Here is a 24,410-nt window from a genome sequence, read left to right on the forward strand (position 1 = left end):
TTTATTTAAAAAAATAATTTTAAGTAGATAAATTTAATATTCTCTCATTTTCTCTAGTCATTATTTATTCAATATTTATTTATTAACTTTATTTTGTAAATAATAGCTTTTTTAAAAGTAATCGCTTTTGGTAAAAAAACATGATTGTCGTAAAGTGACAGTTCTAGTCCTTGTTTTACTTTTGTTAATATTTATTTCTTATTTGTTAATAATTTATTTGGAACGTTTGGAAACAATGATGTACTCTAGTCTCCTAGTGAGGATATTTATAAACGTTAGTATAACGTGCAATATATTTAATGAAATTATATTTACACTATTTATTGATTATGGTTTCTAGTCATTTAATAATTTATTTTTCTGAAAATTTACAAAAATATCGTTGTGAACTTACTTTGATTTTATCGTAGCTGAAACGATTCTATTTCAATTTCTCAAAAACGATGTATTTATTTATTTTAAAAACATATTTTATCTTAAAAGAAAATTGTCATCGTCTTGGCTTTGTTATAGCCATATTTAAAACAAGTTTGGTGTATTAGTGTAACCATAGGCTTAGGTTATTTTATTATAATATACTTAATTAAGAAACTTCAAGTTAAAAAAAGCAATAAATGAAACGAGACGATATTAGGATAATACTCGTGAACAGTAAATGTAATTTATTAATGACAAAAAATTGTAAAAAAATATAGAGCAAAGATTTATTTCTTAACGCTAAAGCATACATTACATACCAGTCGATTTGATCTCGGCCACTATAAAAAGTTTATTATTATACAAACAGTACTACATATATCAAAGTTTCATAGGTTTTTGCTGTTGTCAAATAAAATACATAAATATTAACGTGTTTTTTATTCCATTTTTTATCTCTTGACCATTGACATCGGAATGTGTTTTGTAAAACTTACATCTTTAAATCAGATAACAATAATTTTTTTTTTATTCTTACGAAATATTATCACTTTATATACAAATATAAAAATTAAGAACAGACCTCAAAGTCTATATATAAAATAAAACTTTCAAAAATATTTATATATTGGTAGTATACGTAATATTATGTAAAAAAAATATTACTTATATCAAGTACAAAATGTATATATTCAATTTCATTACCGCTTAATAAATAAAAAGAGGAGATAAAAATCCTTTAATATCCCCAATTACATTATTTTGCTTATCTCCATCACCACGTTGGTTAATATATTTTTATTTAAAAAAATATTTATTCTTTCTTTTGAGTCTGTTGCCGTCTCTTAGAAGCTACAAACATCGCCCAACCGAAGCCCACGAAATTCATAAATAAGACCCTTAGCTGAAACAAGAACAAATCATATTAGTGAAGAAGAAAAGGATAAAAATATTAATGTGTTAATTTGTCCCTAATATAATTAGCTTTATGGCATCATTTTTATATACTGTTGTCAGACGTAGGTCATGTGTTACATGACCTTTGCTTATTTTCGATTTCCTTTACACTTGAGTAGTATAACACATTTAATTTGCTTACAATGCTAACAATAAATGATTGTGGTAATGATTACGAGACATGAGCAAACATATTTTGGTAAACTGAACAGTAAACAAGTTGAAAACTAGGTATCAAAATGAACAAGTCTTCTGGATTCAACAGCATTAATAAACTCAAAATACAGCATTTAATGTCTAAATTAAAACATGTAACTTATGGAGACTCCTGAAGTTAATACGTATCATTATACATAAGTTAATAAATATAGAGAATATATATCATAAATAGCAAATTGGCCGCAGCCACTGGTATTTGCAGATAGCGAGTTTTAACTGTTTCATGACAAAGGTTTATTATGTAGATATATATGAAATAATTGGTTAACATAATATAGGGAAATAGGCAGTACAATATTCAATGCATGTATTTTTATAGAATGATTGATTTCTATAAGGAAAAATTAAGGAATATTGTTGTTTATTCAATGGGTTTTCTTATTTTACATGTAATTATTATTAATCAAAATAATGTGTATATTTTTACTTTAGTATTGATTTCAGTGTATATAAAATCATTTTAACAATATTAAATTACAGTAAAAATGAAATAAACATATGTATCATTATTTTTATAGCCTCTGAGCATCAAATTTATTTCTGATAAAGGAGTTTTAGACCTTGTGTACAGAAGAATCAATTTGAATCTCAGTTATTTCAGAAATATATGCAAATACAAGGAAATAATTTATTTGAAATGAGTATTTGTAATATTAGGAATACAATAAAACTCACCATGGGCGGGATAAATGCTATGTTGATTACTTGGAAAAGAGTCAGCCATTTCCAATTTGCTTCTAATAAAGTGCAATATAATGCATTCAATTGTTTCAATGCGGCATTGTGGTTTTTACCTTCAAATCTAGCTAATGTGTATAAGGAAAATGCTTGCATAATCGGTGCAAATATTAGTCTCTCAAATAACAATTTCTTGGCTAATGGAAATGCAGTAGATTCCTCGGCAAATACACTTTCTATGAATCCATAAAAATAGTGAGGAATAGTACCACCAAATAATAACCTGATGGAAAAATAATTATCAAACAAATGTACAAAGATGTGGCAGCCTAGAGTGATCCGTCAAAGGTGTACTGGATTCTGTATATCATTGATCATAATAATGTCATAGATTCAATCTACTCTTAAATTAGTCACATCGTGTGCTATTGGATATGTTTAATAATGTTTCCACTATGATAATGAAAAATAAATGTGTCAGCCAAGTTATGATAAAGTGTATGTTATTTTAGTAATAAAGGAAATTGTGTCTGTTTATATAATAATATTTTTTTATATTCTTACCCATATAAACCAAATGCTAACACAGGATCAAGCCTTAGGGATTGACCAGAAACTAACTGTGATGCAATGCTTCCTGCTGAACCAACGATGCAACTAAAAAATATACATTCGAATACTAAATTAAACTTTGCCCTTCCGATATAAAAAATGAAAAATCATTCTGTTTCTTTTACCTACTTCCATAGCCGCTTCTTTTACATCCACTTACCTTGTTATTGACTTCGTTTTGATTGGATGTATATACAAATTCTGTAGATACGATGCTACAAGATTCATTATTGGTTTGGATAAAGACATAATTTAATTTACTTAAAGCTTTATTTACAAAATATATCACGATTTTTATCACTTTTTATGAAGGAAATTGTTTTTTATCCGTGTTACTCCTTGTTACTCGGTTTCAAAGGCTAGTGACGTTGATCAAAGTTTAAATTGATAATGTTATCACTTATCAGTAGCTGGCTAGTATGCGACTGTTTATTATTTGTCAAAAACCGATTACCGTTTGAGCCAGTGCTTCATAGATAAAATTTACAATTATAATAAGAATAATGATATGACACTTCTGATTTCTAATCTTGTGTTTATGGAAGACAGAGAAACTAAATTTAGTTTCTCTGTCTACGGTATATTCTAGCTTACACAGAGTCTGAAAACAAGCGCCACACATGCGGCAAAGCTTTTAATTTAGTTAATTGTTTTCTAACAATTGAGTAATTATTGTTACAAAATTACTTATCATTGAAATTCTAAAAAGACATAAATTCAAAAGAGAAATATCACGCGTATTTTGTCGATATCAATTTTAAGTTAAGCGGATTTATGTACAATCACTTTTTTATCTTATAAAGTGATAATTAAGTGTAACATTTTTAAAATAAATATTTTCTTAATTTTAGTTACTTGTAGGGCCCAAAAAATCTTCAGAAAACATTTATTGAAAGTGCAATTTATTTTTTTAAGTATAAGTCAGTCAAAACTTTCTGAAGAAAGTCTTGGCTTAAACAGGTTTCCTACGATATCCTCTCAAAATTATTAAGGCAATAAACTAGAACTTCCAAAGCATGAATTTAACGAAACTAAAATAGTGGCTGAGGTTAAAAAAATACACTTTAGGTTTAACCTTCGAAAATTAGCCACCATAGGTACTATATTATACCTAGGCTAAAGAAATCTGCTAGCGGACCGCCACTATTTATTTGGTTGAAGACATGTAGAACCATCAGACATATGGATTATAATCCTAGGTCAATAAAAGCTATTGGTATAACCCAATCCAATACTCAGTCACAGACCGGAGTAAGTAAATGGAGAGGAATTTCAGTGAAATTAGACATGTTGCAATCCTCCTGATGTATTCTTTTACCGTTAAGTAACACGTTACCGTTTTTTTTTGTTGTTTTACCGTTAAGTTAAGCACGAGATAAATTATAAACAAAAATTAAGCCCATGAAAATTCAGTGGTGTTTGCCTAGATTTGAACCCACTTTATTCGGTTAAGAATCACCCGTTCTAACCACTGGGCTATCTCAGCTTCAAAAGTAAATGTGTAATGCTCTATATTATGTATTTATATTGAACTTAACAACCGCCAGTTATTTATTTATTCTAGTATCGATAGAGAAAACTCAAGACAATCTCTAATGTTGCTCAGGTTAAAGATTGCTCACAATTAAAACGATCATTCTAAGACATGCTTTCTTGCATGCTTATAACGCATATTATATAAAGTATAGAAAACTATTTTATTATGACACTTAGAATTTCAGTTAAATTTGTTATTGATGTAATGATGAAAAGAAGAACTTTGTATATTTCATAAATTCTTTATTATAAAATCTGCCATTATGTACAAAATTTATCTAACATTATATTACAACCCACTACAAATATGCAAAGCATCTAACTAAAATGCAGCCACAAAATATATAGCATTAAATTATTAAGCTAACCAGTAGCATATTTGGTTAAAAAAATTAAAATAACGACTATTAATATATTAGTAAAATTATGTTATATTTGAATGATTTTTACAAATAGATTATGTTGGAGATTTCATACTTTGAAGAATTGTGTAGAAAAAATCTACAGCAATGAAAAATCCAGTGAATGTTAGTTGATTTAATCGAAAATAAATATTAGCACACTCCAGTATTTTGGAGAGTGCTATCAAGTTTTAGCTTCCATTGAATAGTTTGTCTAATTGCACTTGTAAATTGTGTGATGTAACGGCAGGTGTGTCTGGGGGTTCTATGTTACAATGTTTCACTAATGGTGTGTTAAGGAAGTTCATTTTCTCTTTCATTTCCATGTACATGTTCATTGCTTTGTCCGTGCTCTTAATTGGAGTTTGCATTCCATCAGTTACATTTGGCATAGACTTGTGAAATACTTTTTTTCTCATGCACAGACTTTTTTTAGGTATTTTATAAGATGGTGATTTTACTTTTATAACCGATGGCCTGCTCAACATAGGGCTTGTTTCTGAATTTGTTTCTTTTATACATGGCTCACTTTTAAGTAGTTCATTATTATTTTGGACTAATGTTTTATCCTTTTCACTCTCGGAAACTTTTTGTATCCTCTTTTCATTTATTAATTTTCTTACAAATTGCAAAGATTTAAGTTGTGATTCTTTGATGTGTTTCAATGTTTTAATACCATTTTCAATCATTTTTATATTCTTTTCTGTTTGCTTCTCCACTTCAAGTAAATCTTCGAGTTCAGTGCTGATCTTATCGGAGTTTGTAACGGCAGCTTTATTTAACATATCACAAAGAGAAACTATGACACTCTCTTCCCTCTTGATTTCGTTGTTGACAGACATTTTTTCAAAACACATAATTGTGTCATTGTACAGAGCTGAATTATCAGATTCAGCTGTATGGTTGAAAAATTCCTGAACATTCCTGTATTCTTTGAATGGTGTTGATACAGGTGGTGTTACTTCTGCAATGTTTTCCAAGGTTTGTTCTTCTGCCAGAGCTTTTGTTTTCTCTTCTATCTCATTTATTTCTTTTTCTTTTTCTAAAAAGCTGGCATCGCTGTTCGATTTAAATGACATATTTGCAATTGGTGTTTCAGGTTTGGTAACAAGTTTTTTGAGATTGTGGAGCTTAGGAGCTGCAAGCTTTTTGTTTAAATTAGCAAAGTATGAGTTATTCTCCTTGTTGATTTGTTGCTGAATTGTCATACGGTTTTTATTAACTTTATTTGATATAACAGGTGTTTCCGGTATATGACATATTCCACTAATCCTCACACTGTTCTTGCCTGAAAAAAAATATATAGAAAAAAATAATTATTTTGATCATGTCTGTTTGTCCTGTGTCTGGGTGTAGTTATCTATTATGTATTTATAAAAGAAAAGTAGTACATGTAGTATATCAGTTGTCTGGTTGTCATAGCATACGCTCCGCTTTATTTGGGATCAGATGGCCGTGTGTGAATAAAGTCCCAGGATATTATTATTATTTAATTTTGACATAAATATTAACAAAACAATCTTACTTGGAATATGTAGTGATTTCTTTGCTTTTATTTCTGGTTTAGGAAATGTAATAGTTTCAGATGTTGCCATTGTTGCTCTGGTAGTATTAGGTGGCTGAAAAAATATTTTAATGATTATGTATATTTGATGAAAATGAATATTGATTAAAATAATATTGAAGTCTTTACAAAATATTTTATTATTAATATAAAATTGCAGAATTCATACTTTTGGCTTAGATTGAAAATTAAGGACTTTCCTAACTGAATTATACTTCATTTGTCCATCTGCTGTGTGACTTTTGCTTTTGTTCTCAACTTTCACTGATGAATTCCAATGCCTTTTCTTAGCCGAAGCCGTGGGTAATGCAAATTTTCTAGGTGACTGTACTCTTAATGCTAAAAGCAAATGTATAAAATGTTATACCTTCAACATTACTAAATTAACTTAATGATATAAAACATATGCACAATAGTCCCATCCCTTTAACAGTTGATCTCAAATTAACACAATTAGTTTTAATGATGAAGAAGCTTATAGTGTTTGTAATTAAATATAAAAGAACACACAAACCTAATATATCACCCCTCATTTGCGCAATAGTCATTGGTTTTAATGCTTTCTCAGCAGTTCGTGATTGAATCGTAGTGGGTCGATTTTGTTTTTTAGCCGTAAGAGTGTGAACTGCATCCTTTGATAGTATACCTTGCAAAAACAAATTTTGTTGCATAATTTCTTAGAAATAAAAATTCACTACATCTTTTATTCCAACTTTATTTTGTACGGATATACAAGAATGGATATATTGAATAAAAACGAAAAATCACGCACCACATAGTCCAGGTAATAATTCCGCCATAGTCTTAGGCTGTGTGATAGACTTATTTTTCACTGCAGAATCCATTTTTAGGTGTTAATAAAATGATTAAAAAAATTAAGGAATTAATAGCATTGATTACAAACAAAACTTTTTCAAATTCAATATTTGACGCAACTGTCATAATGGCCGTTGATTTTTACGTTTTACGCTAAAGTGGAATGATGATGTTCAAATAATCTTGTACTCCCAAAATTAAATTATTGTACGTTAATAATTTTTTTATGTAAAATAAAATAATTTTTGATAATAAATAATGAAATAAATTTTCATATATTTATAGCACAGAGGTAGACAATAGTTTTTCTTTTTTCAAAAAAATGTTACATTTCGACAGATTTATGGGATATATGATTTGTGGGAATATATATTATACCTATTTACGCAGTTATATTAAATAACACACAACAAAGTGTTTTTTAAATGTTTTCTCACGCTTCGTATCTTGTTAATTTGTTGTCATGTGTGATGTGTGTCAACTTGTCGTTGACTTATTCTAAATAATCTGATAGTGACTTGCGCAGAGTTAATATTCATATCAGTAGATAATAAGTGTTCAATGAAATACTTAATTAGCTGTACAATCACTATCTGTTTAGTTAATTAGAGCTCAATTTATTTTAAACAATGGTTACACAAATAGATATAAAGGGGTTTGATGAATTCGAGAAATACACTGAAACTATTGATGCAAATGGACCGCCTGTTATATTTTACTTTAGCGGTTCAAAATTACCTGATGGCAAGAGTTGGTGTCCTGACTGCGTGGAAGGTAAGTCCGTTAAGAAGGGTGTTGCAAATTTCTTTGTTGTAGTCCAAAAATACATTAAACTTAACATACGAGAACAAAAATGTGTACGAAGGCGGTTTTATCCTAAATTTTTCCGTGCCAATCTTTGAGATACGACGAGATTTTATCATCGGGGTAAATAATAGTTGTGTACAAATTTATAAAAACATAAATTGCTGACAAAATACAAAAAAAATTACTAAGCAATATAAATAAAACGAATTGTCATAAATTATAATGTGTAAATAACGAATTAATAATATAATATATTTTAGAAATGACATTAGAAGCAATTTAACTACTTTTAACAAAATTAAATTATCTTATTTTATGATGCCGATTTAATTATATAAATTCTTATCCAACATACAATTTGTGCTTAAAACTTAATTGTATATTGTTTTAATTGTACTTGAAATTAACTAGTATATAACTAAATATATAATTAGGTACTGTAGGTAGTAACTTGTTTAAAGAATAGTCATGGCAATTTTTGACATTATACTTCAAAAAAAAAAAATCTTAGATTTGTCAATATTTACTTAAACATGCCTAAAAGAAAGGTCAAGATACATACATTAAATAATTATGATGAGTTCAAAGAGTACATTGAAAACATAAAAACAAATAAAAATATTTATTTTCTGTTCACTGGAAGTAAAAAAGAAAATGGTAGAAGTTGGTGTATTTACTGTCAATTAGGTATTTTATTTTATTTACCTTATGGTATAGCTAATATTAACAAATGAAGACAAAATGTATGAAGCAAAAATTATAATTATTCAAAAAATGAGACTGGGTTGTTTCTAGTATATATATTAGTATTTTATTTTGTATATGGTTCGTACAGATTTATGATCTTAGAAAGTTATTTTTTTATAAAGGACTTAATGCCACATGCAATCAGGGGGTATTAATTGACTACATTAAAATATTGTTTAAATAAGTGTTTGAATTCATATTATTAAATGATTTATTTGAAATAAACACTTATTATTTTTTTAGTTTGCTTACTATACTTCTCTATATTTTTAATTTTTCTTTATTTTTCAGCTGAACCAATAGTGAAGGCATTTTTGAATGAACTAGATAAAAATATTCTATTTGTGTATGTCGATGTTGGGGATAGAGAATAGTAAGTATTAAATAAAATATATTTATTAATCATTATTTATCATCTTGCATAATGCTACAGCAACTTCTGTCTGTCTGTCTGTTGTGTATACATGGCTAAACCATTGAACCAATTTTGATGAAATTTGGTATTTACTACTTTTTTTTATACCCACCTCCCCTCCTAACAAGTGGACGAAACCATGGACAAAACTGTTATTCTATATATGATAAAAATATCTTACGAGTATTATATCTTTAAAAGATTAAAACAAACATACAATGGTAATTGAGACATTGGTAAGCTAAGAGAAACTTAATATGACTGAGGGTACTTGATTATATAATTATAAAGATTATTAAAGGTTTTTTGACATGTTTCCATTGTTTGAATTCAATTAAGTTGAATATAATACAAATATATTTATTTTCTTTTTACACTTCTACATAATCTGAATGCAGTGCATCTGCAGGCATTTATATTTTATTTTATTATAAACTAGCTAATGAGCCTGTGTATAATGAGTATGTGACCGATAACAATACTATAATGCCAAAAACCTTCAGGCAAGTGCCAGCAACAACTGCAGGGCTATTCTGTAAGAAAAAACTTCATTTCTCACATGTGAAATGTTGACAACTAAATTATGCTTATGTACTATTTTGATGTGTGTATTGCTAAAATGTTTATTGGATGAATAGTGCCTTAGAATAGATTATTTTTGAGAATTAACTGGTATAAATATAAGATAATAATTGATTATATTGTTTCATTTTTAGTTGGAAAGACAGAGCATGTCCATTCAGAACTGATACCCGTTCAAAGTTAATGGTGATACCGACTATAATTAAATGGAAAGGAGTACAAAGATTAGAAGGCAGTCAGTGTGGCCAACGGGACTTACTACAAATGTTATTTGAAGATGATGATTGAGCAATTACAAATACATTTATTCAATATTATTAAAAAAAATTAGCATGAGTATGTATGCATGGGATATTTAATATGATTATTAAAATGTACCAAGCATTTTATATTTTGATGTGAATATTTATTACTATATAAGAGTGTAATCCTTAATAAAGTATTTTGAAAATTAGCCAAGTTTTTGTTAAAAGTAATCAAACTAATAATCTAAGTTTGCTTGATTTAATACAACCTGTATTGCAAAAATTATATTTCACATGAGTTGTGTTTATTCTATGCTCTGTCATGCAGGTTATAATTGAAATAATGCATTATTTCATTATTAATTTATTTACATTACATTTGTCATGTTTTATTGATCTCTATACCATAATATTATATTTTGTCAATATAAAATGTTATATGTCCCTTTTAAGAGGTACAACAATCTATTCTAGAAATTTATAAAATACAAAACCTTCCTTTTTGATAAATTTAATAAAGATTACAATTGTTGATTACATTTATTTGAACAAACATAGACTTATATTTTATAAATACAAAGGTAATTTCACTTGCAAATATTTATTTATCAATAAGCTAATTATTTAACTTCGACAACCCCCGTAACTATCACAGTATATACTTTACCCTTCTCTAAATTAAACTAAAAATATTATGTAGCGAAAGCTATTAAATATTTCTTTAGGGTCCGTTCACACAGACCGGCTCGGAGAGGAGAGCAGATTTTTATCACGTTGGAAACAGTGTTTTGAGTGATTGTAGTAAAGTTTATTTTTGCATTTGCACCTTTTTTGTCATTAAAAATGCCTGAACGCGCTTCGTGTGAAGTAATAAAAGGAGCCGACCGGCTCCGCTTGCGTGCTCTTTCTCGCTCGCACCCGCTTTCAGATCTCTTCCAGCCGGTCGATGTGAAATAGTTGGCGGCTCCGCTCCGGCCAATTCCAAGCGTATACGACCCGGTCTGTGTGAAAAGAAAAAAGCAGGCCGATGCTCTCCGAGCCGGTCTGTGTGAACGGACCCTTAAGTGCCAAAAGGCAATAAACAAGTCTTCTATATGTATTTTTTATATAGTTATAATTTTGTAAAATAATAATATTATTAAATGTTAATTTTTGTACCTTTGCACGTCCTTTAAAAAACTTGTAATAGTAAACATTTAATTTTGTGGCAGCTCAACCAACCAGGCTACCATAAAATACACAAACTAAAAAACAAACTTGTACTTTAACTTATTAATATTTTAAAGCGGAAGATTTACTATCGTTGTCGTTATCATAGACAATATATATTTTTTATTAATATAATGTACATGGTTCTTCTGTATTAAGCCTCATTCCCAGTAGTTCCAGGTTCTTCAGGACTGTCGTTTATATTAAGATCTCTAGCAGGTACAGTTATTAGTAAGTCGTAGAATATTTTCTTGTTTCGAAGGAATGAACTTTTGTTGTCAAATATTACGGCATCTAAAAAAGTGAAATTTAATTGATTTAAAACCTAGATAAATAACATTTTTTAACTTTGATAATAATCAATTAAACGAATGGACTAAAATAAAAAAAAATGCTTTCGTGCATGTTTATCTACAGTATTGAAAAATATAATTAAATATATTATACGCAAAACAAAGTAAAACAAAATATTATTTGGCGTTTGTGGTTCGTTCATCTTGCCATGACCACGATGAATACAGAAACCATTTTTCATTTAAGAACTTTTTCGAGTCATTCTTAATGTTAATGACCTTAACAGTCACTTACGACAAAGAACAGAAAATCAACGAGACTTCCGTTTTAGTTTTTGATGATTGTGTAATTGCTATACTGACTCTTTAAGCGTCACTGAGCGGTGGTGAGCACAAAACTTCGCAACAAAAGAGCCTTCTCGGGCTTCGAGTGACGCCAGTCCTGTAACAGTCTCCTATGAGATCACAACTCAACTCAGGAAGTAGGAAGACTTAAGAAATACCTATAAATAATTGCACCCAGTTGCCTTAAAATCTAGACTGCGCGATTCAGATCTCGATAAAAAATGTTTGAAATCACCATGAATAAAAAGGTGAATATTATGGAAGCTTGACAATAAATTAAGAAATTTTTCTTAATTTATCTTGTATTCATGCGTAGTAGGATTAGTAATTTCTTACATGTAGCAGGTCCAGTGACTGGCAGAACTCCCACATCCACCGGTCCTTCTGAGACCTTCCTGGGGCCGTGTACCACACTCTCGTTGCCATCTTGATCTTTCCTCTTTATGGAAAACTTTATGTCATGACTGTCAATGCCGAATTCCCACCTAGAATGATACACAGAGTGAGTAAAAAGTATAAAGAGGTGCTGTTCCATAAAATATTAATACGTTTTTGTCGGTTTAAGTTCGAAAAACGAAGAAATTTGAAGAATGAAGATTCCTGCTTCCCCCTTCCTTCTTAAGTCCACGCGAGCTGGTTCTCGATGTCACCGCCTAACTGTGACATCAATTCCATCGCGCACAAAGAAATTTGGCAACTCCTTTCTTTGTCGCACTACCAAAGAATGGAATTCCTTACCAGCTCACGTGTTCCCCTCCTCTTACAACCCGGGTTCCTTCAAACGAGGCGTGAAGAGGCATCTTGCGGGCCGGCAAGGCGGGGACGGCTAGTACAGAACATTCTTCCCGACTGTACTGGCCGTCGTCGCGTTTGGACTCTACTACCACTTACCATCAGGTGGAGTAGAGTCATTTGCCTTCCCGGGGCATATAAAAAAAAAAAAAAACCGAAGATAACGGGTTCAGATCCAGACAAGCACTATTGAATTTTCATGTGCTTAATTTGTGTTATAATTCATCTTGTACTCGGCGGTGAAGGAAAACATCGTGAGGAAATCTGCATGTGACGGTAGAAAATAAATGACAATTGTGTTTAACCTATCCAACTCGCATTGGAGTAGCGGGAGGTATAATCTCCCATGAGCTCTCATCAGCCGTCCCACTGCTGGCTGCTGCTAATTAAAGTAGCTAAAGAATCTACTAAGCTAAAGAATTGCTGTCAGCAATTTTCCGTTGAATCGCGATTCTGATTCTTTGAACGAAAAATGAATAAGCTTTTCTGTCACCAAAAGGCAATTTTGGTCTCATTAGTGATATGTAGTTTAGAAATGTTTCTGTCCTATCACCTAAAGTGTTTTTATGTATTTATTTATTCATTTTAAAAACTTACTTCAGAACGCTTTCACTGTCAGCGCAGAGTAAATCAACAACGTGTTTCTCGCCGGTTTTCACTGTAACTTTAGTGTACTCTTTTTCAGTTTCAACGACTACATTTCTTGCGTAAAGTCTCTTTGGTACTTTGCCTCCAGGTTTTCGATGTCACCGCCTAACTGTGACATCAATTCCATCGCGCACAAAGAAATTTGGCAACTCCTTTCTTTGTCGCACTACCAAAGAATGGAATTCCTTACCAGCTCACGTGTTCCCCTCCTCTTACAACCCGGGTTCCTTCAAACGAGGCGTGAAGAGGCATCTTGCGGGCCGGCAAGGCGGGGACGGCTAGTACAGAACATTCTTCCCGACTGTACTGGCCGTCGTCGCGTTTGGACTCTACTACCACTTACCATCAGGTGGAGTAGAGTCATTTGCCTTCCCGGGGCATATAAAAAAAAAAAAAAACCGAAGATAACGGGTTCAGATCCAGACAAGCACTATTGAATTTTCATGTGCTTAATTTGTGTTATAATTCATCTTGTACTCGGCGGTGAAGGAAAACATCGTGAGGAAATCTGCATGTGACGGTAGAAAATAAATGACAATTGTGTTTAACCTATCCAACTCGCATTGGAGTAGCGGGAGGTATAATCTCCCATGAGCTCTCATCAGCCGTCCCACTGCTGGCTGCTGCTAATTAAAGTAGCTAAAGAATCTACTAAGCTAAAGAATTGCTGTCAGCAATTTTCCGTTGAATCGCGATTCTGATTCTTTGAACGAAAAATGAATAAGCTTTTCTGTCACCAAAAGGCAATTTTGGTCTCATTAGTGATATGTAGTTTAGAAATGTTTCTGTCCTATCACCTAAAGTGTTTTTATGTATTTATTTATTCATTTTAAAAACTTACTTCAGAACGCTTTCACTGTCAGCGCAGAGTAAATCAACAACGTGTTTCTCGCCGGTTTTCACTGTAACTTTAGTGTACTCTTTTTCAGTTTCAACGACTACATTTCTTGCGTAAAGTCTCTTTGGTACTTTGCCTCCAGGTTTTACCTGAAAATAACAATTACAACATTTGTATTGCCTATAGATTATTCCTATAACGGTGATCTATACATCTTATACTTGACAAATAAATAATATGGAACGGTCTCTCTATGATTTCAAAGTAACTGTTTCTTTTTATGTTAATATACGCGAGCTACCAAAACCACCATTATTTTAGACTATCGCTGTTACCTAATAATTTAAATATTTTATATCTGCAATTCAAATAGGCATTAGTACGTTAGTAGCAGATTTTACTGGGGGTTTTGCTAGTTAGTTTAAATGATACCATGGTTTTGTGGGCCTTGAAATCCCAGTCAAAACAATAAAAATATGGCTGTCCCATTGGGTATATAAGAGTAAAGGACTAGAGAGTGCGCACACACATTCACATGATATTATCTCCTGTGTAGTTTTTTAAATTAAAAGTTCGGTTGGGAAGTTGTTCAGAAGTTTTTACATTCTATTTTAATGAAATGAAAATTACAACTCCGAAAATTCAATAATACCATAAAAATTATTTTAGTGTAATTGCGGACCATACGGATCCTTTTAGGTATTAATGCCTCCCTCTACTAGCGAGCAAAGCCACGATCGGAAACTAATAATGCATAAATATGATATTGGCTTAAGTTTAAATTTGTTTCTACCTTAAAATTTTCAACAATATAGCTGTGAATTTTTGTTACCAATAAATAAATAAAAAATGATACTTACAAGCGAACTGCACCTCGGATCACCATTTTCATCGACCATGGTACCACCGTAATGTTCCGGCAGCTGGTCCTTATCCACTATTGTCAAGACTTGCGCTTGCCATTTCTTGGTATCACTTCCATATATACGAATCTTGGATATGGTATATTCGTGAATGAATTTCTTGATTACGGAAAAAGCTAATGAAAAAACCTTTGGCGCTGGAAAGAAAAATTACGTTTTGAATATCTGCTTTAATGCTCATTGCTGATCATTTTTATGCGTTAAAGGAAATTAAAGTGTACACACAATGTTTTAAAGTCTACATTTGACTGGAACGCGCATGCCATGGGACGCTCACATACAGTGGCATACAATTCAGCCAACTGTGTTGCCATATCAAAATATCATCTAAAAATATTGTGTAGACTGTAAATAAAATACACAATAACAACTGACCGTTAACAATATAGCATATTTTCAATATTTCTGGATAGTTCGCTTCGTATATCTGTAGAAGTGTAAATACTAGTTCTGCTGCGGGCTTCCAAGCATATTGACGCATGCTAAACCCTTCCAAATCGAAGATAACAGTTACCTGGAATGTGTTCATAACAATCTTGTTACTTTAAAATAAGATACAATTATATTACTACATATTATAAACAAAGCATGTCTGAACGCGATAAACTCAAAAACTACCGAATTGATTATCATAAGGTTTAATGTACGGAGTGATTCATATGAAAGGTTTGGTGTGTAAATCATTAAAAGTTTTATAAAAAATGGCTGAAATATGACGATGATTGTTGAAGATGTCGGAAAAAATCACGCTGACCGAAAGTTTACTGGCGTTCGCCTTGTAAACCGATCGTGTTATATGTATCACGATATGAACGTTTTCTGTATACCCCATCCCCATCGGAGTCGGAGTAAAGGTAAACAAACCATAGATTTACAAATTGCATACGTTTTTCTAATTGTTCTGCTGTATTACACTATAAACAGTTCTCGTTTAATTTACCTTTATTTATAATACAACACTATTCCACTAAACTAGTTATAACCACATTAATTTAACTTTCGAAGTTCCGATTACAACTTCGCGGAAATTGAAAACGACATTTTTTCGCAAATCCATAGTGAATATTATTCAAGATATCGACCAATTATATTGCGTCAATTGATATTGGTGACCAATGATATCGGTGTCAAAGTTGTTTGTTTGGGTTTATTCTTCTTGTGGTTGGAATAGGCAATAGACCTTCATTCTACCCGTGCGGATCCGGGATGGGTAGCTAGTTGAATACAGTGACGTAAGCTTAATTAATAATTGATTGATATTATTGCAGAAGATATTAAACATAAATATTTATAAAGGCAGCACTGTTGCATGGACAGCATAGTATAATGATATACTATGAATAATAACAAAGAAAATAGAATTAAATTATAATGTATTAATTTTGCCGTTCTTATATTATACGAAAATATTTATTCTTTAGAGAAATTATGGTAATTCTTTTCGATACCAATAAACACGCTTTAAATGTAAATTCAAACTGATTTATAATCGCGAACTATTTTTCTAACTGTAAAGAATACATGAGACGAGAATAATGTGCAAGTGAGATAGCACGAGATGCGCCGCAATTTATATATCTGTTATTTATTGGAATCAGCTATACGAGTAAGTGATTAAGAATTAGATGTTTCATCACCTTAAGAGCATCTGATCCATGTGTCATTGCCTGTTTTCTGGCAATAGCCAGGTAGTTCTCTAAGTGACGCAAAACCATCCGTATTATGTCCGTACGTGTCACCGAATGCAAAAGTCCCCATATATCCAGACCAACAAAAGGCACTATTATGACTGTAAAAAAGATATTTTATTATTATAGGTACTTATTGATTAACGTCAAGCTAAGTTGATATTTTTATCGCAAGTCATAAAAATAATGGTGAGGTTATACGAGACTGTAAACAATGGATGTCGATTAATTAGTATATAAAGAAGTTTAAAAATATATATATTTTTATAATATAACGAATACAAGATGATTTAGCATAACTAAAAAATATTATATGTGTTTTCTTCTTTGCATAAATAAATAAAATATCCGTCAAGTCTACATGACTAATTTTGAGTTCTGGATTTTAAAGTTAGATCACATACAGCGTATGTTTTATTGATTTGACATGAGACGCTTTTACAAAAAAAAAATACCTCTCCATCAATAAAAATAAAATATGTTATAAAAAGACAGTGGACCGCTACTTATATTATAGATTTACTGTTATATGAAAATAGACTCGCCTGGTGAACCTTCTTTGTCGAAACCGGTACTGCCGCTTGGAAAGTAATTCTCTAGTACTTCCGGCGCTTTCCACGACGCAAGTGTTGTATCAACACCCCATTTCTCGCGCCATTTCATTGACTGGAACATAAATAGTCATATTGAGGGGATAATAAAGATTAAAAATTTGAAAATTGATACATACATATATATATATATATATATAGATCTTGTTAGTTCTCCATAGAGCGCCTGTGCGCTACGGTAAGGACTGTTCCTTACCGTTCTTGTCTTTACATTTAATATTTTTTTTATAGAATCGGAAGGTGGACGAGCATATGGGCCACCTGATGGTAAGTGATCACCAACGCCCATAGACATTGGCATTGTAAGAAGTTATGTCCCTTGTGCCTGTAATTTCACCGGTTCACTCACCCTTCAAACCGGAACACAACAATACCAAGTACTGCTGTTTTGCGGTAGAATATCTGATGAGTGGGTGGTATCTACCCAGACGAGCTTGCACAAAGCTCTACCACCAGTAATTAAATATTGTTAATGAACGAATCAAAAGTGCTCGTTTAAATTGTTTTTTAATTACATTATTCTATGATCGTCTAATTGTACGTCTATAATAAGTAAAGACGTCCTCCGATTTCAGCCACGACAGTCATATTCAAAGGAGACTAAGCAACTACAGTTCCATCGGCCTTAAGTGCTTTCGGTTTTTTTTTTTCGAATTTTGTAAAACTGTTGGCTTTACTGGCCTCTACAGCGTCACCGGGCGGGATGGGCGAGTTGAACTCAGCCGGATGTTGGGAGCCACACAGGGCTCAAGAGAGGCGGACGTCCTAAGGGTGCCTCCTGTGAGGCCGGACCTCGGCTTAGGACTCCGTTGAAATCGGGAGGGGGTGCTTTCGGTAACAGGAGTGTAAATTTCTAAATAAGTATTTTTTTTTTGACAGAATAACTCAAAAAAAAATCACATTGCAGGATCTACAGCTGTAATAAACTATAGTAATCAGTCCGGTAACAGTTGATGTCAATAGAAGTTGCGATTGTTTGTTTATTTTGCCCTTAAATCCGGATCAGACCGGTTTGAAGGTTAATACCGATACCGATACATATGCAGCTGTTACGTTTTTTACTGTAGTATAGTATTGAAAGGACTATGTTTTTGTATATATAATGTTAAGTATAAATAATTAAAAATCATCAAAAGTATTATAAAAATAATAACAAGTAGGTAGGTAACTAATTATGTTTTATTTTAAGGTTAACAACAGCAATTGCAATTTTGATATGTTATATTACATTTTATGAAATGTTTTAATATATTTATGTGTATATTCTTGTATATATAATAGCAAAAACTATAGTAAATTGTTGAACACACACCTTATTATGTATTTTAATAACCCGTATTTGATTAAGAATTATACGAGGTGAACAGTGATATTTTTACATAAAATAGGTAAGCGGAACCTTTTGCGCAAGTTCTGACTTTCGTTCGACACTTGTGCTTTTCACTCTTGTTATTGATAATATATTGTTGTCAAAAGTTATTTCTTGCTTACATTGGTATACATTATAGTTAATAGTAAGAGAAAATATTTTAATGTATTCAAGTTGAATAAAATAACAGTAAGAAAGACTGTAGAAGTCAAAAAAATTTTATGAAATAAATCAAGTATTAAATGAATGTTAAAACAATAAATTTAACCACTGTTGTTAGCTAACTCAATTTTGTTAACAATGAACGTATAGAATATAAAAACAAAATAGTCTTACGTCTCTAAGCATTTTTTCCGCGGCCTCTGGATTCCATTGTCTAGCTGCAAATAAAAAATCAAATATAAAAGCAAATACACAACAAAGTTTTATCTAATTACAAAAATGTTTTGTATAAAATACTTAAGATCACGGTCTGTATTTAATCTATTCTTGTGAAACATTAACAATGGAGCCAAACTTTTAACTTCATAATATTAAATATATATATATAAATATATATATATATATATATATATAAATATATAAATTATACATATATATATATATATATATGTATAATTTACGCAAAATAATTTAACAAAAGGAATAATGTTGGAAATAAGAATAATTATATACAACGTTGGTCTAGTGGCTATAAGGCCACAGCCCCGAGATCCTGGGATCAAACCACAGGTCGAGCCTACAAAACGTTATTGAGTTTTTCACTCAAAGTACCTCAGTAGCAGCCCAGGAAGCACGTAATGCCGTTGGTCCTGTGCTTGAACTATTTCCGATCGTGTCGGATTTTAAAAGTAAGAGACAAGAGAGCGCACCTGTGTTTGCGCAATAAAATGAAATACATAAGATCACAGAAATGACCGCGTCTGTACCTCGATTCCAGTTCAATGCCAATGTTGAATTTACTTAACCTCATTAATACTTGTATGTACGCACATTTATGTAAATAAATATCAAACTAAACGAGTTCTTCTGATTCATGAATACATACTCACATGTTATATATATAGCTATTTATACCGTTGTATTATTTAATTGTATTAAAAGAAATACTTTAAAACAAATATGCAGTAATATTGTAAGAGCACTAGTCACTAGGCAAATCAAAATTTAAGAACGAAACTTTTTTTTTTGTAAAACAAATTATAGTACTTTATAAAAAAGTAAACTGGTACTTTGTAAGATAAATATTAGTGTCAAGTATTGCGTTGCAGCGATGAAGCATTAGGTACTCCCGGTAGTAGCTCGTCTGCTCTCCGTAAGGAAACAGTCTCTTATAGTTTTTACCTACCTATATTTACATTGATCCAGTAATCCTTTAATTATCTAAACGTGTCATACGATACAGCCTGATCAGCTACAATTTCAATGTTACCTCCGTTGTATGTAATGCAATTGCATTAGAATACCTTTCTATACAATGCCTAAAATAAACTGACCAACGTTTTCACATAACAACAATAAATATATGATCCATAAGCTTTAACTTTAAAGAAAATTCGTTGGTTCTCAACATACGGCGTTGGGCCAATATCAAATATGTTGCAACATTAATAAGTTTTTCATGTTTGCATATTTACGATCGATAACACTGGCCAGGGATTTCAAAAATGTCCATAAAAAGCAAAATGCAATAAAAATATGCACGTCCAAATGTTATAACAATGCGTTTTGTAAGATTACGAATAAAAGATTTATGTTTTAATTTGATATGATTAAACCTGATATGATCCTAAAATTGTTTTATAAGAATATATAATTTACACTAATAACGAGCAGACGTGCATTAAAATAATTACTGATGTCATATACATATAACTTATACCAGAAGATGCAGCGCATTTCGGAGAAGGCTTTAGTGTATATATTATATAGCTGTGATTTTTCCACTTTAAATTAAGAAGTGACTAACTTGGATTTGATGTTCTTGTAAATAATAATCGAATGTGATAATTATATATAATTATGTTAATGTCTATAGGGAAATGTTGAAAATATCCTTTATGTGTATTTGCCGAAACAACAACGGCGAAGTGGTATACACTACAAACATTAATTGAAAATATGAGAAGACCTTAGTTCTTCTGATTCATGAATACATACTTACAAGCTATATATACTTATACCTTTGTATTATTTAATTGTATTAAAAGAAATACTTTAAAACAAATATGCTGTAATATTATAAGAGCAGTAGTCACTAGGCAAATCCAAATTTAAGAACGGAACTTGTTTTTTTTTGTAAAACAAATTATAGTACTTTATAAAAAAGTAAACTGGTATTTTGTAAGATAAATATTAGTGTCAAGTATTTCGTTGCAGCGATAGCCGTTTAGCCGTTAGTTTACATAAAAAGATATGATTATTTTGCATATTATATCTAATGAACATTTATTATAAATTTAAATTATCAATCAATTTATTAAAAAAATGACTGCATAGTTTATTAAAACGTTTATGTCAATCAATTGATTATTTATCTTCTGATATTATAATCAATGTACCGATATTGATATTTAAAAATAACTATGAATATTAACATAGTCGGAAAAAGATTTGGTCATTATAACCAAGTAAACAAACTGTATATTTTTTAAATTGTATATGTGTATTAAATATTCGATGTTCAAAACAATAGATCATTAATAACTCGTATAGAAATGTGGGTATATAAATGAAATATTTATCTTTTTAATTATCAGGGAGTGTTGTTTTATTATCTGCCGCACTTTATTGTTATTTATTATTATTATTATCATAATAACATTTTTTTTAAATGTTTTGTTTTATATATTATATATATCTGTTTATGTATATATTATTTATTTATATGTATGTATATTTAGCTATAGTACTGTGTGTATATATATTTATATTTATTTAAAAAATAAAAATTGAGATGATTAGTACACCTCCTTACCCCTTTATTTATTATTTATTTCATGTCCTTCACCCAAAGGTTGTCTGGAAGAGATCGCTCTTTTAGCGATAAGACCGCCTTTTGTACAAAAAAGTTTTTGTTTCTTTTATGTTTGTGTTTAAAATGGTTCTGTAACTCTTTTGGTGTACAATAAAGCATATTCTATTCTATTCTATAAATGAAATACAAAATTATTTTATTTCTGAAAACTTAATCAATGATAAATTTCATGGGTTTGCCCTCTTTTAAGTATATTTGTATTCGAGGGTGTCTACATACATACATACATACATACATATACAACCATTGATAAATCGCAACACACAATATATGAAATCTCGTAAATACCAGTTTATCTAAAGTAATAATATAAATGCGAAAGTAACTCTTGTCTGTTACGCTTTCACCGCCAAACCACTGAACCGATTTTGATCCCAACTTTAATCCTAAGGAACGACATAAGCTATAAATATAGACATACCTTTTTTACCTCATACCTGCCAATTCACACTAGCGCGCATGAAGCCACGGGAAAAAACTAGTTTAGAATACATCTTATTTTAAATATCAACCTCACAAAGAATCGTTTCGACTGTTCAAGGTTGTATGGAAAAAATATACTAATGACATTGTATTAATTAATTCTACTGTTCTTTGACTTATCGTAAGTATCTTTTAAAACTTGTCATAAGTTTTTCTTAAAGCATAAAAAAATGTTTTTTTTTTTCTTAATAAATTATAAATATGGTTAATATTTTTCATTCTATTTGGATGATTCAAGGGGATGTATTAAGTGCCAAATGTTTTTTATGGTATAGGTTGGCGGACGAGCATATGGGCCACCTGATGGTAAGTGGTCACCAACGCCCATAAACATTGGCATTGTAAGATATGTTAACCATCGCTTAAATCACCAATGCGCCACTAACCATGGTAACTAAGATATTATGTCCCTTGTACCTGTAATTACACTGGCTCACTCACCCTTTAAATCGGAACACAACAATAACAAGTACTGCTGTTTCGCGGTAGAATATCTGATGAGTGGGTGGTACCTACCCAGACGGGCTTGCAACTACAAGCTCTACTACCAGTAATATTTATGTAGGTACGCGAGTAATATTTATGCTTAAAATTTATTAGGGATGTCTGATTATTGATAGTACATTTTTATTACAGTACTAAGTAAAACTGCAATCTTATACTAGATTATCATCGATTAAGTACATAGGTACAAAAAATTACAACTACGTCAATTATTATACTACAAAAGAGCTCAAATAGATTTCTCACGGATATAAGGTAGAATGAAGTCGAGATTGCGTAGTGGTAAGAACGCGTGAATCTTAACCGATGAACGTGGGTTCAAACCCGGGCAAGCACCTCTGAATTTCCATGTGCTTAATTTCTGTTTATAATTCACCTTGTGCTTTTCGGTGAACGAAAACATCGTGAGGAAACATGCCTGAAACATGTGTCTAATTTAATCGAAATTCTGCCACATGTGTATTCCACCAACCGGCATTGGAGCAGCGTGGTGGAATAAGCTCCAAACCTTCTCTTTAAAAAGGGAGAGGAGGCCTTAGCCCAGCAGTGGGACATTTACAGGCTGTTAGTATACTGTACTGTATAAGGTAAGCTACTTACGACTTACGAGTATATCTGCGGGTAAGGTCGATATATTTAAAAAAGGTTAGATGCAGAAAAAGTGACAAATTAATCTGTCATTTAAAGAACATTTAAAGGTAGTTTTAGATATAATAATTTATTTACCTCTAAGCCATCTTAGTAAAAAGTGATCATTGTGTTCCGGCTTTAAAACATCTTTCACACTCCTTCGAAACTGTAACAAGAAAAATAAAAATTAATGTTTCATATGTAGGTTTACAATTAAATAACATTAGATAAGATTAATAATTATAAAAGTTTTATTATGAAACATTTATATTGATGACACTGTATGGTCGATTTCAAAGTACATAAATATAGTTACGAGATACCTTTGTTGTTTACACAGCAACAAACAGCGTTGTTTAAAAAAACACGCTAATCTCGAACCGATTTTATTGATGAACAGAAACGTAAAGTTAATTAAATATTGGCAAAACTTGTGCTTTTTGAATGCGTTCAATTCTGTTATTTGGATTTCTAAGAGTAATTTACATCAATTTGTATGATTTGGTGTTATTTCATTGTTAAATCCAATTTGAGGTTTTTATAAAAATCAGATTCACTTTTAATATAATATGCTAATAAATAATATAGTTTGTATGTATATAATATATCTATGCAGATAGAAAAATGTCGAAAAATGGTAAACGAAAACTTCATTTTACAATAAAACGCATAAAATTTGGATAGTTTCGGAGTTATATGTTACATATTCGGATTCGGATGCGGATTCCTTAGGTAAGACCAATATAATATATGTAAGAAGAAGGGTTAGGCAATTAGAAAAATAAGAATTAAAGACTCCTTTTTGACCCTAAAGAAGTATTTTTGCATAACCGCGATTTTTCATGACCCTTTTCTTCAAGGTCGATAATATTTAAATGATACAAAAACTTAACGTAACTTACGTTTAAGGTTATTTAACTCTCATGTTATTAAATTGACTCTAAAATGCCTATTTACATTTTATAAACATTATTTATAATTGTAATGATACATAGGTCATAAAATACATTTTATGACTATTATTGCGCTATTGTATCAAAAGTC

The 24,410-nt window shown here is 30.8% G+C and overlaps 4 protein-coding genes across 4 annotated transcripts in view; 1 reads left to right on the forward strand and 3 right to left on the reverse strand.

Moving 5' to 3' along the window:
- Positions 1-628: 628 nt before the first annotated feature.
- Positions 629-3,369, reverse strand: LOC126770241 (peroxisomal membrane protein 2). Its single transcript, XM_050489518.1, has 4 exons — positions 3,044-3,369; positions 2,836-2,928; positions 2,269-2,554; positions 629-1,321 (listed from the first exon to the last, which is right to left on the reverse strand). The coding sequence occupies exons 1-4, from the start codon at positions 3,130-3,132 to the stop codon at positions 1,232-1,234; spliced, it is 558 nt and encodes a 185-aa protein (XP_050345475.1). The 5' UTR covers positions 3,133-3,369; the 3' UTR covers positions 629-1,231.
- A 1,572-nt stretch (positions 3,370-4,941) lies between these two features.
- On the reverse strand, positions 4,942-7,295 carry LOC126770188 (uncharacterized). Its single transcript, XM_050489432.1, has 5 exons — positions 7,157-7,295; positions 6,899-7,030; positions 6,554-6,723; positions 6,346-6,439; positions 4,942-6,108 (listed from the first exon to the last, which is right to left on the reverse strand). The coding sequence occupies exons 1-5, from the start codon at positions 7,227-7,229 to the stop codon at positions 5,012-5,014; spliced, it is 1,566 nt and encodes a 521-aa protein (XP_050345389.1). The 5' UTR covers positions 7,230-7,295; the 3' UTR covers positions 4,942-5,011.
- A 326-nt stretch (positions 7,296-7,621) lies between these two features.
- LOC126770246 (thioredoxin domain-containing protein 17-like) lies at positions 7,622-10,205 on the forward strand. Its single transcript, XM_050489527.1, has 3 exons — positions 7,622-7,974; positions 9,046-9,127; positions 9,886-10,205. Exons 1-3 carry the CDS (start codon positions 7,830-7,832, stop codon positions 10,037-10,039), a joined length of 381 nt encoding a protein of 126 aa, XP_050345484.1. The 5' UTR covers positions 7,622-7,829; the 3' UTR covers positions 10,040-10,205.
- A 171-nt stretch (positions 10,206-10,376) lies between these two features.
- The window catches only part of LOC126770202 (SEC14-like protein 2), a 39,516-nt gene continuing 25,482 nt past the window's right edge, over positions 10,377-24,410 (reverse strand). Inside the window, exons 2-11 of the mRNA XM_050489462.1 lie at positions 23,463-23,532; positions 19,049-19,092; positions 17,278-17,398; positions 16,682-16,833; positions 15,420-15,558; positions 14,982-15,181; positions 14,125-14,270; positions 12,180-12,328; positions 11,055-11,499; positions 10,377-10,715 (exon numbers count right to left, since the gene is read on the reverse strand). Of these exons, the coding sequence (XP_050345419.1) occupies positions 11,360-11,499; positions 12,180-12,328; positions 14,125-14,270; positions 14,982-15,181; positions 15,420-15,558; positions 16,682-16,833; positions 17,278-17,398; positions 19,049-19,092; positions 23,463-23,532 (1,161 nt within the window). The 3' untranslated portion in view covers positions 10,377-10,715; positions 11,055-11,359. The remainder of the gene's footprint in view (positions 10,716-11,054; positions 11,500-12,179; positions 12,329-14,124; positions 14,271-14,981; positions 15,182-15,419; positions 15,559-16,681; positions 16,834-17,277; positions 17,399-19,048; positions 19,093-23,462; positions 23,533-24,410) is intronic.

The sequence above is a fragment of the Nymphalis io genome, chromosome 8 (genome assembly GCF_905147045.1).
Source record: "Nymphalis io chromosome 8, ilAglIoxx1.1, whole genome shotgun sequence".
In the NCBI taxonomy this organism is placed as follows: Eukaryota; Metazoa; Arthropoda; class Insecta; order Lepidoptera; family Nymphalidae; genus Nymphalis; species Nymphalis io.

Bases quoted from the DNA above. Each gene is read 5' to 3' on its own strand.
- LOC126770241 (XM_050489518.1), bottom strand. From the start codon at position 3,132: ATGTCTTTATCCAAACCAATAATGAATCTTGTAGCATCGTATCTACAG. The intron at 2,555-2,835 runs GTAAGAATATAA...TTTTTCCATCAG, and splicing joins TTAGCATTTGGTTTATATGG to GTTATTATTTGGTGGTACTA. The intron at 1,322-2,268 runs GTGAGTTTTATT...TTCTTGTTTCAG, and splicing joins TAGCATTTATCCCGCCCATG to CTAAGGGTCTTATTTATGAA.
- LOC126770188 (XM_050489432.1), bottom strand. From the start codon at position 7,229: ATGGATTCTGCAGTGAAAAATAAGTCTATCACACAGCCTAAGACTATG. The intron at 7,031-7,156 runs GTGCGTGATTTT...TGTTTTTGCAAG, and splicing joins ATTATTACCTGGACTATGTG to GTATACTATCAAAGGATGCA. The intron at 6,109-6,345 runs GTAAGATTGTTT...ATTTTTTTTCAG, and splicing joins GAAATCACTACATATTCCAA to GCAAGAACAGTGTGAGGATT.
- LOC126770246 (XM_050489527.1), top strand. From the start codon at position 7,830: ATGGTTACACAAATAGATATAAAGGGGTTTGATGAATTCGAGAAATAC. The intron at 7,975-9,045 runs GTAAGTCCGTTA...TTTATTTTTCAG, and splicing joins GTGTCCTGACTGCGTGGAAG to CTGAACCAATAGTGAAGGCA. The intron at 9,128-9,885 runs GTAAGTATTAAA...TTTCATTTTTAG, and splicing joins GATGTTGGGGATAGAGAATA to TTGGAAAGACAGAGCATGTC.